This window comes from Octopus bimaculoides, chromosome 2 (genome assembly GCF_046866305.1).
Source record: "Octopus bimaculoides isolate indiv1 chromosome 2, ASM4686630v1, whole genome shotgun sequence".
Classification (NCBI taxonomy): Eukaryota; Metazoa; Mollusca; class Cephalopoda; order Octopoda; family Octopodidae; genus Octopus; species Octopus bimaculoides.
Window position 1 is genome coordinate 73,197,027 of NC_142929.1, and position 13,243 is coordinate 73,210,269.

Genomic DNA, 13,243 nt, shown 5'->3' on the forward strand with positions numbered 1-13,243 from the left:
ATGACTATACATGTTTTCATGGAAGATTGGAAACAAAAGAACACTGCTTCTATGAAGGTGACACCCACAACTATCATGGGATATCAAGACAAGAAGACACTATCTCTCTCTCTATCACACATATACATAATGGGTTTCTTTCAGTTTCCACATACCAAATCCACTCACAAGTTATTGGTCAGTCTGGAGCTACAGTAGGATACTTGCTCAAGGTGCCATGTAGTGGGATTGAACCTGGAACCATATGATTGGAAAACAAGCTTCTTAATCACACAGCCACACTAGCACCATTTGTAAGTAGATACAAATGTTAGGCTAGTTTAAATACTATTGTGTATAAGACTTGCCCACGACAATAGAACTGAGATCCTAAGACCAAGGCGCCTCATAAAAAACATTGGTGTGAGTGCTGGTGCCACATAAAAAGCACCAAGTACACTATGTAAAGTGGTTAGCATTAGAAAGGGCATCCAATTGCAGAAACCAAGCCAAAACAGATTATGGAACCTGATGCAGCTTCTGGCCTAAACAATTCCTGCCAAGCCATTCATCCCATGCCAGCATGGAAAACAGATGTTAAATGTTAATGATGATGATGGTATATGTGCATGTGTGCTGGGCTTCCATACAGTTTCTGTCTACCCGTTCCACTTACAGGGCACCTGCATATGGTATCACGCACTGGGACTGAATTTGAGACAACATGACAATCACTGAGGTATCATGTTCAGGAGCAATGCTGAACTCGCAGCCCCACTCCCAGTTCAGTCATTCTTACAGTTTTCTAACATTTCGTTCTTCCATGGTTTTGAGTGCAAACTAAGCTGTGTCACATCCTGATGTCAGTATGACCTCAATGACTTTGTTTGTTAACCTCGCATGTGCACATGTCAAGGCATTGTTATATAAAGAATGCAAATGCTAATGTCCTGTACATACCCTGAAACAAAATGCTAATTCATTAGACACAAAACTAGTAAGATGTTATTACAATCAGTGCTTCTGGTAACATTGAAAAGTATGGATGTCTTGAATGATCAGTTTGGTTGGTGAAGACTTCAATTAAATGGGAAAGACCACAGCCAAAACGAGGAAAATAATTTGTCATGTTTCAAACAGAGAAACTATTAGAACATTGATACCTTAAACACTTTCTGGTACTTGTAGTTATTACAACTCATGGTTATTTCTTCCAACTCTGTATCATTACCCACAAACCACTATGAAATATAATAATACAGGAATTGTCACAGAGGTAACAATAGATCCAAACGACCCCTTGAGAATGCCTTAAGAATAGTACAACACCCATTATTGGAAATCAATGTCTTAGAGGACAGCAAGAACATGTGACCAAATAATTAAAGATCTCAGCAGAATATTTATTTCTATCATTGTTATTAAGCTGGTGAACTGACAGAATAGCTAGCCTGCAGGACAATATGCTTTGTAACATTTTGTATGTCTTTATGTACTGAGTTCAAATTCCACTGAGGTTGATTTTGCTTTTGATCCTTTTGGGGTCGATGAAATAAGTGCCAGTTCGAACACTAGGGTTGATTTAATTGACTTAGCCCCATCCCCAAACCTGCTGGCCTTGCCAAAATTTGAAACCATTATTATTAAAGTGGTGAACTAACAGAATAGTTAGCATGTTGGACATTATGCTTCGCAGCATTTTGTCTGTCTGTATGTTTTGAGTTCAAATTCCGAGGTTGAGTTTGCCTTTTATCCTTTTGAAGTTGATGCAATAAGTACCACTTGAGTACTGGGGTCAATATAATTGACTAGCTCCCTCCTTACAAATTTCAGGCCTTGTGCCTCTAGTAGAAGAGATTATTATTATTATATGCCATTATCTGAAGGACAATAAAAGAGCTCACTTGGCAATCATGAATTACCAAAATTAATGTATACTGAAATGGCTGAATGGGTATGCAGTTTGTTTCATCACCATGTAGCTTCATGTTCAATCCTACTGCATAGCATCTTGGGCAAGTATTTTTTTCTCCTTTACAATAGCTTCAAACTGACCAATGTTTTGTAAGTGAAACTGATGGGTGGAAACTGTACTGAAGCCTGTTGTATGTGGTGATTGTTTACATTGTGTATGTCCTTGTATGAAATGGAGTACAGGGATGATATCATGTTTACATTCACTGTAAACATGACAGTTCTGCACCTGTTGAGATCAACAGACTAAAACAATCCTTCATTTGATAAACAGGCACAGGTTGGTGACAGGAAAGACACACAAGAGTAAGATATTGCCTCAATAAGTCTTTATCTAACCCATGTCAGCATAGAAAAATGGACATAAATTAAACAAATGCTTCAAACACAAATTATGCACACACCTTCACCACACTAACTTTATTTATGACTAAATTTTTTTATTTTAAAGTCTTTGGATTTCTATATCTTGAATGTTGGAAAATGTTGAATCTTATGAAATTGCCTGAAAAGGAAATTTAAGAGAATGTTTGGTTTTTCATTTCCAAATTTATGGCAGAACGAAATAAAGCAAGAACTAGGAAATTGCATTTTTCCTAAATATATCTTGGTTGTTGTACGTCATTACATCATATTATAGAAAGGTAATTGTGTTATTTTCCACTTCATGCCATAGTTCACAAATTTTAAAATATCATTTTATCAAATAAATCTTAAAATCTTCACATAATTTGTAAATTATCATTTAATGTCCATGTTCCATGCTAGCATCAGTTGTAGGGTTTGACAGGATCCATGAGGTTTGAGGATTGTGTCATACCCCATCTAGTGTGACATGGTTTTATATATTGGCATGTCCTACTTAATGGCAACTACATTACAATACTTTCTTCATGCCACCAGCACTTGTGAGCTTGCTAGGTTTATGTTAGAAGAGGGGTTAAAGTACAAGAGAAAGGAGAAGTTTCTTACTGTAGAGGAGTCTTAGAACAACATGATATGTGTGAAAAACCTCTGAGTAATGCAAGTGAGGAGTTATATAAAAATATGTAAGGTGATGTCAATAAATGAAAACAAAGAGAAAAGATTGCATAACTTTGCACAAGAGTCTAACGGTTCTATAATATTTCAGGAAAGATTCCTCTTTTCAAACAGAAGAAAGGGAATAATTCTCAAATGGCTTGCCAGTAATGATACACTTCTCTGAACTCTTTAATTATTTCCTTTTATCTACTTGAAAAGGGGATTCTTTTCCAAAATATTATATGATCATTAAACAACCTAATGTAAGGTAATACAATATTATAGTACTGTAATTTCCTTGAAGCATTGCAATGTGTAAATGATATAATTTCAAGAAGACCTTCAAGTAATGCCATGAGTGTAAGTATCTATGTGCCTGTGTGGATGTTTATGGCTTTCATGCCAAATGAAAGCACTAAACTAAAAATCAGCTGCACTTGTTCATATTACCTGCCAAAAGAAAAGAAAAAGAAAGAAAATTTGTCTGGCTCGGCACTTTTTGAAGATGTGTAGAATAAAAAGTCCCTGGGGAAATAGGCAAAGATTAGTGACAGGAAGGGTATCCAGCTGTTAAAAACAATGCCTTGATAATAAGTACTCAACTAACACATGCTAGTATTAAAAAAATTAGCATAATATAAACAAAATCTAAAATGGCAGTTGATAGATAAATAGTTTTTTGGGGGGAAAAAAAGTAATAACAATAACTGATTGCAGAACTTTGGTTGTTGGTGAAAACCAAACTTGAACTTACCTGGATTCAAACTGAGAGCATTACATTACTAAATACAGCGTGTCATTTACCTCTGTTGCTCTACCAATTCGGGCATTCCACTAATAATGGTTTCAAATTTTGGCACAAGGACAGGCAATTTTAGAGGAAAGAGTAAGTCAATTACATTGATCCCTAGTATTTGACTGGTATTTTATTTATAGACTTTGAAAGGATCAAAGGCAAAGTTGGCTATCTGAAGAACTGGATGCTGTTAAGCACTTTGTCTGACGAGCAAACGACTCAGCCAGCTTGCCACCTTAATAATACTAATAATCCTTTCTAAGACTACGAGCACAAGGCCTGAATTTTGGGGGAAGGAGCTAATTGATTACATCAACCCCAGTGCTCAACTGGTACTTTTATTGACCACAAAAGAATGAAAGGCAAAGTTTACCTCAGTGGGATTTGAACACAGAATGTAAAGAATCATAAGAACTACAAAGCATATTGTCTGACATGTCAACAATTCTGCCAGCTTGCTACCTTTATCATCATCATCATCATTTAGCGTCTGTTGTCCATGCTGGCATGGGTTGGATGGTTTGACCAGGGCTGGTAAGCTGAGGGGCTGCACCAGACTCTAGTCTGATTAGCATGGTTTCTATGGCTGAATGCCTTTCCTAACACCAACCACTCCAAGAGTGTAATGGGTATTTTTTATGTGCCAGGTGCATGACACCAGTATCTGCCACAACTATGATTTCACTTGGTTTGATGGGTCTTCTACTCAAGCATGGCATGTTATCAAAGGTTTTGGTTGTTTGTCAGTGCCTCCCTGCGACCCAATGCTCAAAAGGTGCTTGTTATGTGTCTCTGGCACAGATGCTAGTTATGCAACACCAGCATTGGCCACATTGCCTCTGTGAGGCCCAACACTTAAAAGGTGCTTTTTACATGCCAGTTATGTGACACCACCATTGGCCATGACTATAATCTCACTTGGCTTGATAGTTCCTCTCAAGCACAGCATATTGCACATCCAGCAAACACATATCCTTGGCAGCCACAGCCCATGTTTCACTGCTGTGTAGCAAAGCTGTTAGCACACAGGCATCGTACAATCTACCTTTCATTCTGAGGGAGGTCTGCCAACAAAGGTAGGAGCTCTCTGAACTTTTCCCAGCTTATTCTTATTCTCACAGCATCCACCTCTACTACAAACTTGGCCACCAAGATAATGGAAGCTATCAACTAGCTCTAGCTTACCCTACTGACATTTGATGGAGACTATTTTCTGTACAATTTTAGTGTTTATCGTACCTGTGCACCTTCAACACACAAAAACTATTTCCTCTGTTAATCTTCCTCTGACATTGCTGCACCTCTTATGTGTCCATAGCTTGTAGCAGGTTCATCTTATGGAATTTCTAACTACACCCTTGCTACAGATCAGGCAAGGCTGTTTACTTGAAGGGATTTGTGATTTGTCTGCTTACCAACTAAGTAAGACTTTGGTTTTTGCTTGGTTAACCTTTCAATTCTAGACCTTGCTTCCACACCTGAAATTTCTTATTCCCTGCTGGTATAGGTTGGATGGCTTGATAGAATGTGATGTATGCAAGGACAGCATCGAGCTCAAAACTCTGCTTTAGCATGGGTATTATGGTTGGATGTCCTTCCTAATTCCAACCACTTTACAGCATCGACTAGGTGCATTTTTTGTGTCACCTGCACTATTTAGGCTGCCATTCTGCTAATTGTTGTTGTTGGCACTCCGTCACTTATGACGTCGAGGGTTCCAGTTGATCCGATCAATGGAACAGCTTGCTTGTGAAATTAACGTACAAGTGGCTGAGCACTCCACAGACACGTGTACCCTTAACGTAGTTCTCGGGGATATTCAGCATGACAGTGTGACAAGGCTGACCCTTTGAATTACAGGCACAACAGAAACAGGAAGTAAGAGTGAGAGAAAGTTGTGGTGAAAGAGTACAGCAGGGTTCGCCACCATCCCCTGCTGGAGCCTCATGGAACTTTTAGGTGTTTTCGCTCAATAAACACTCACAACGCCCGGTCTGGGAATCGAAACCACGATCCTATGACCGCGAGTCCACTGCCCTAACCACTGGGCCATTGCGCCTCCACCATTCTGCTAATAATGGTTTCTTATTTAGGTACAAGGCCAACAACAATTTTTGAAGGTTGGAAGTTGGCTAGTTGATTACATCGACACTGAAAGCTAAGTTGATCCTAGTGGGGTCAAGGTGGAACAAATAGAATAAGTCAATTTTTTCTAATACTCTAACAATTCTACCAATCTCACACCCCTGATGTTCTACAAGTTAGTTAATTAAATCTATACCAGTATATGACTAAGAAGCCTCAATAAGATACAATAAATATATCATAATCCAGGGTAGGGAGCTATGACCCCTTCGAAATTATGTTAACATCTTGTAAATTAGAATAGTTACAAGCTATTTACATCTCGTTTTAGTAGGCAACCACATATTTTTGCATTTCACAAACACTGACATGAGCTTTTGAATGCACATTTACACACATCTGAAAATATATTAGACACTGAACCTTTCAGGTGAAATGACAAAGGACTGAAATATCTGGCACCCGGTTGTACTGAAGAGGTGTATCCTGCAGCAAAAGTGTCAAGACCGATCCTGCTGGTGGCATAAAGCACTAGTGGTGGTGCCATGTAAAAGCACTTGCTACACGCAAAAAACTGTTGGTATCAGGAAGGGCATCCAGTTGTAGAAACCATATCAAATCAGACAGGAGCCTGGTGCAACCCCCACCCCCACTTTGGTCAAACCATCCAACCCATGCTAGCATGGACAACAGATGTTAAATGATGATGATGAAACATGAAAATATCCTCTCTTTTACTTTTGCATACACACACACACACACACACATGAAGATTTGCAACCTAGGTTAAGGTAACACACTCACAATCAATCACTAGGTTATCATCTTGATTCTCAGACTGGGCAGCACAACAATTCATTTCACATTACTCCAATCCACTCGGACTGGTATCTTGTTCAAGGAGGATGTTAGAATCTAGGTTACGTAGGAGTTCTAGGACTTGAGACAGAGATGATCAAGGGCTTACCTTTACCTTTTTTACATAGACACATTTAGCTGAAATTATAATTCCTGCTCAATCAATGTACATACATGGAGAGGTGCAGACATAGGTTTGTGGTTAAGAACTTTGCTTCTCAATGTGGTTTTAGGTTCAGTCCAATGGCATAATGCCTTAGGCAAATGTCTTCTACTATACCTACTGGCCAACCAAAGCTTTGTGAATAGAGTTGGTAGAAGAAAACTGAAAGTCCATCATGTGTGTATATATATGTGTTTGTGTGTGTGTTTGTGTCTTGTCTGGACATCACATAATAGTTGTGAATGTATGCCACTGTCATACAAGCAATATCATCTGTTTCCAATATTCTGAGAGAAAATAAGTCTGGTCATGGGGAAATATTACTTTGCTTGGAACAGGCGAAGGGTTGGCAACATAAAGGGCAACCAGCTACAGACAATGTGCTTCAACAGATTCTGTTCAACCCATGTAGGCATGAAAAAATGGGCATTAAAAATGATGTGATGATGAGAAAGACACTTGCATAAATCCACAACATACAGACCTACAATGCATACATATATCAATACTAAATGCCCTCATTAATGAAAGCAGTAATTTAGCACGAAGCTATTTTAATTTATCATCACAATTCCTACAGCCGGTTGCTCAAACCTCACCTGTTCTCAAGCAAGCTAATATTTCCCCATGACCAGACATATTCTTGCAGAATTTTTTATTTATTTACCAAGGCCTATTCCCCATAGGAAGGAGTAGCCACAAGACACATACCAGGCATTCCATTCATTTCCCAGCTCAAAGAGGTGAGCCCCGTCCTATGCTCAGGTCAAGGCATAGAAAGCAACCCCGAATATCAGCAGCAGGGCCTGACAGAATATGCTAGTTTACCTGCGCTGCATCATGGTTCTGTACCTTTTTGAGCAACACCAATTCACTCATCCATCCACAAACACTCTCCAAGCTTTCCTATCATTAATAAGCTCTCCAACACCTCTAACCACCAAAGCTTTCCGCACTCCATCCATCCACACAAACTGAGGTCTGCCTCTGGTTCTGCTGCCTACCACTTCTGCCTTCATCACTCTCCTTACCATCCGCTCCTTGTCCATCCTCTCCATGTGGCCAAACCACCTCAACATTCCTCAATCCATTCTGGTAGATTTTCTCTCATTCCTACTCGCCTTCGCACCTCATTTTTCCATGTCACACCAACCATAGCCCTCAAACATCTCATCTCAAACACATCTAGTCACCTCCTTTCCGCCTCTCTCAGACCCCAAGTCTCTGTACCATATAACATTTTTGGCACACTCATGCCCTCATACACACCTCTTTTCGCTTTCATACTCCACCTTTTATCTCTCAGCATATCTTTCACAAATCCAAGTGTCTTAATCCCCTCCCTCACTCTATATCCCACTTCTTTAGCCAACCCCCCACCACCGCACGTGACCCCAAGTACTTAAAGACACTCACCTCCTCTAACATCTCACCATTTATACTCACATCCATCCTACCAGCCATTCCATCTCCCGAACATCGCATCACCTTACTCTTAGCTACATTCACTTTCAGTTTCCTCTTCTCACACACTCTTCCAAACTCTACCACCAGTCTCCTCAGTTGCTCTTCCGAATCTGCCGCCAGCGCTGTATCATCAGCAAACAACAACTGACTCACCTGCCATTTATATCTATTTTCTGCCACCATTTGAGCTCCCCTGCCAAAAGTTGTAGCATTCGCCTCTCTTACCACGCCATCAATATATAGATTAAACAGCCACAGAGACATCACACAACCCTGTCTTAAACCCACCTTCACATCAAACCACTCACTCACTTCTTGCAGAATACTACAACTTAATGACACCGCTTATATGGCAGTGACACTCATTTACAACTTTCACATGAAGTCAAGACAAGGACATACATGCATATAAATACATATATACATATGCGTGTGTGTTTATGTAAAATATACATATATATATATATATATACACATGACTGGCTTCTTTTAGTTTCCATTTACCAAATCCATCCAAAAGGCTTTGGCTAGCTTGGGGTTATATTATAAGACATGCCATGCAGTGAGACTGATCTGAAACCATGTGTTTGGGAATTTAACTTCTCAATCATACAACCATGCCTGTGTCGATTTAATAACCAAGCAACAACTAAAAAGCATTCATAGAATTCTGTCTGAAAAACAAAACGAAACAAAGCAAAAAATGAGAGAGAGAGAGAGAGAGAAAACCACATTCTGCAAGGGATACTCAATGATAATGCAAAGAAGTACTGAAACAAAACAACTGTAATAACAGACGGAGGAAACAAAAGAACTGATACCAATTTTGGTATTTTGGCATATGATGTATTTTTTATTTATTTTTCTTGTTTTTGTTCTGGTCTTTTTTTAAATCTTTTAACTTATTTTTTTTTTCTCTTTTAAACTCGTCTCAATAACAGTTTATTCTATAGTTTTTAGTTTTTTTTGTGTTTGTAAATATGAATCTGGTTGCTGTTCCTACTGGAGGTAAAGGGTTTTCGTTTTTTTTTTGTTTTTGAAAATTTTTTTTTAACATTTTTGTTGCTGTTCTTGGTGGTGTGGGTATTTTTTTTGTTGATAATCTCCTTGTGAGTCAGAGGAAGAAGAAAGGGGGGAAGAGAGTGGTTTGGGTTGTTTTTTTTTTGTTTGTTTTTGTTTTGTTTTTTGGTACCAATGTTACTTACCAGAGTCTGTTTGACAAATCTGCACACTGGCAGTGTTAGCTAATGGGGAACTTTGAGTCTGATGTAACCGTTGGACAGTCTCCTCTAGGCTCCTGCAAGGTGACTTAGTCGGGCCAGATGCCAAGGGGTTACCAGGTCGTTTCAGAGACGGGTGTGAAAGAATAGAATTCAGCTGTGGTTCACTCAGTTTTTGAACGTCGGCCAAGCTTATTAAAGGTACAGCTGTCACATAGCTGCTGTCACCGCTGTTGTTGACCAGATTTCCACTTTTGGCTCTGTCCGATGCCACAGCAGAAGAATTGGTCACTGTAGCAGCAGTGGTGACAAGTGTTGGTGTGAGAGTTGGAGGTGCTCGGGGAGGAGATGCTGCTGCTGCTGTTGATGATGACGACGATGGGGAGAGTGCTGCTGTTGATGAAGCAGCTGCTGTGGAAGGACTTGTTGAAGACACTACCGACGACTGCGAGTAGGAAGATGTCTTTGGGGAAGTCGACAAAGTGCTGTCTTTCGGTCCGTTGCTCGATCCCGGCACTGGAGAGCCATCAGTTGCAGTGATGACCACCACAGACGACTTTGTACTGCAATCGAGAACAACATCGTCACCGTCATTCTCCGCAATTACTGGTAGAGGAGTTGAAGACGATGGCGATGATGTAGTGGTACCAGATGCAGCTGAGAGAGGTGTGGATGATGTTGCTGTTGTGGTGGTGGTGGTGGTAGTAAGAGAGTTAGGGTTAGAAGGAAGGGAATTTAGAGAATCACTTTGGACCTTCTCAGTGTCAACAGTAGGAGTTTGTTGGACTGTATCACTAGCAGAGTTAGATGATACAGAAGCTGTGTCCTGTCCTTTGCAAAACATGTAAGTCAACTGTGGGAAGTGGCTTTCTAAGGTACCCAGCTTTATGATCTTATTGCACTTGAGAACAGAAACTGGAAGACTGTAGTACTGAATAAAAGCCTTTTCCTCTTCATCAGTACAGGTCGTGAGAGGAACCTTCAGTACATTCTCTAGAGCAAATAGAAACTCATTCATGCTGCACTGTGGGTAGTACAACTTGCAGACGGCTTCTACCAATGCATAAGAACCACTGCGGTTAGGTGAGTTAATGCATGATATACTTTTGCCACGCAAGAAAATGCTAGATATGTGCTGCACAAGGGCTGAATCCATGGGCTTTGATACTGGCTGTTGAGGTTGTGAATCTCCTTGAACCGATCCTGTCGCTGTTGGAGTTGAAGATAAAGAATACGAAATCTGTTCAGCTGCTGAAGCTTGTTGTGAAGATGATTGCTGTTGTTGGGGTTGCTGTGAAGATGACGGCTGTTGGGAGACCTTATTGGTTGTCGGCACGGGCGACGATGAGGTGAGGTTGATGGGTTGCACACTGGATGCATGCAGCACCATAGAGTTGGCTGAGATACTGTTATGGTTTGAAGATCCGGAACCACTTGCTGCTGCTGCTGATGCTATATTTTGGATGTTAGATGCCAATGTCCGAGAGTGAGATTTGTTGACACTACTACTCACCACCATGTTAGGACTGGGGACAGTAGAGTGGGCTGCTACGGCTTGGCTAGCAGAACTGGCTTCATTGGGCCGTGTCCACAGTCCAGCCACAGCAGTGCTTTGAGTGTCTGGAATGGAGAGCAACTGCTCGTATATACTTGGTGGATGGTGGCCTTGAGGCAATGATGGTGCTGTTGTGACAGGAATGTTGCTGATGGGATGGGGATATGATGCAGATGATACAGGCATACGTACAGATGAGTTGGCTTGAGTGTAGCGGGCTATGTTGGCATAGTTCCCAGGTAAAGAACTAACAACGGCGTTCCATGCCTGGGATTGGTGCTGACTGAGGGCGCTAAGGATTGGTCCACTCGATGCATACATATTGGCCGGATTAGAAATAGATGGCGAGGGTAGCCTTGGTAGTTGGCTCACAAGGATATTTTGACTAGTTTGATGGGCAGATCTCTGGTGGATAACTGACTGACCACCAGTTGCCTGCGATACAATTGAAGGCAAGGATTGGGTAACAACATGTCCTTTTGTTAAAAAGCTTTTCAGTACATGAAGAGGGTTATGTTGCTTTGATGTAGGCAGTTGGCTAGGGTTTGGCAAGCCATGCTGGTTAGGATTGGCCTGCTCAGATTGCAGCCGGCTATTTCCCAGTAGGGAATTGGAAGTACTAAAGTTTGCTCGTTGTTGTTGTTGTTGGAGTGATTGTTGTTCATTACTGCTGGGAACTTTCAAAGGTAGTTGTTGTTTGGCAAAATTTAGGAAGTTTGGGTTCAGTCCACTTGGAATGACTATATTTGGATTAATAAGATTGTTTGTCATGGGTGACCGAGTTGGGTTTCCTCGTGGACTGGGATTTCTGGGATAGGGGGGCAATGCAGTATTAAATGGATGCATAGCTTGTGTACTTGACAGAGCTGAGGAAACTGAAATATGGGAAGGGAATGCACTTAAGTGCGGAGGAGGGGGAGAAGAAAAGTTTGAGTTTTTAGTAGGGTTACCACTGAAGTCTATATAGCGAGCATGTGTGAGAGGTTTGTCCTGGGGCAGATCAATTATTAAAGGGTTGTGGTATGTCTTGATAGTATTCAGGCTTACCAGCTTGGTACTTTTGCAAAATGAGAAATTGAAACCAGCTACTTTGCATGTTTCGTTCAGCATGTCACACTCTATTTTCGTTGGAGGCTCACCAGTGATTTGATTATCAGCTAGTAGGCCAGCAGCATAGCGTATCACAGACAAAGGAACATATTTTCCACCATTAGACCGTTCAACGTAGGGCGTGATGGTGTTGTTGATTTGCAGCCAGCCACAGTAGTCCATAAACTGAGGCCGGTCGGACTTGCGTGGCAACGACATATCATGTGCCCTGGTATCCTCTTGCTGGTCTTCAGTAGGAAAAGACTTTTTCACGATGTCGTGGAACTGCTCAAACTCCGCCATATTAACGATTAAATCTTGTGTAGTAAACAGCTGTTTGCCATACTCATAGCTACAGTGAACTGTGTTTATTTCATTCAGAAGTTTGGCCTCGTGTTCAGTAATGAAGTAACTTGTCAGAGGATCCCTCTTACCCAGCTCATCTGGGAACGAGTTTGGGTACCGGCTGAACAGTTTCACTTCCACTATGCGTACACTCACAAATTTTTTATCCTCTCGAAATATGAAAGGAATGTTAATACCATCAATAGTGGTCCAACCGAAGACACCCTTAATACTGGAAATATCAATGCGTTTCTCCAGGGCTTCCATGGCTTCTTCAGAGAGTTTGTCAGAAGACTTGGTGCTGGCCAAAGACTGTGTGTGGCTAGCAGCCACAGCGGCAGCTGGGTTGGCATAGCTGCTTGTGTTTGACGGCGACCGGCTAGACAACACATTGGAGGATGATCGTTGATGGTTGACTGGTGCCGCTAACCGACTGTTGGCGTTCTGTGAGGGTTGCTGTAACTGCGTTGATAGCGAACTGACACTTCCACCACTGCTACCACCGCCACTGCTACTGCTGCTGCTTGCATTATTATTATTATTATTGTTATTGTTGCTGTTGTTGTTGCTGCTACTGTCTCCACTTGGGGTATTACTGCAGGCTACAACAGCACTGCTGTCACTTTCATCTCTTGGTTCTGCCTTTATCTGAATCGGCATATTCGGGATAGCCTGCAAATAAACAAAAA

At 41.1% G+C, this 13,243-nt stretch overlaps 1 protein-coding gene across 18 annotated transcripts in view; it reads right to left on the minus strand.

Annotated features, from left to right (window-relative positions):
- Positions 1 to 9,157: 9,157 nt before the first annotated feature.
- Positions 9,158 to 13,243, minus strand: part of LOC106872104 (uncharacterized) — a 361,913-nt gene continuing 357,827 nt past the window's right edge. For all 18 annotated transcript variants that reach the window (XM_089347005.1, XM_089347013.1, XM_089347015.1 and 15 more), the window contains one exon: positions 9,158 to 13,226. In XM_089347005.1, coding sequence (XP_089203131.1) covers positions 9,543 to 13,214 — 3,672 coding nt within the window. In that variant the 5' untranslated portion in view covers positions 13,215 to 13,226 and the 3' untranslated portion in view covers positions 9,158 to 9,542. The remainder of the gene's footprint in view (positions 13,227 to 13,243) is intronic.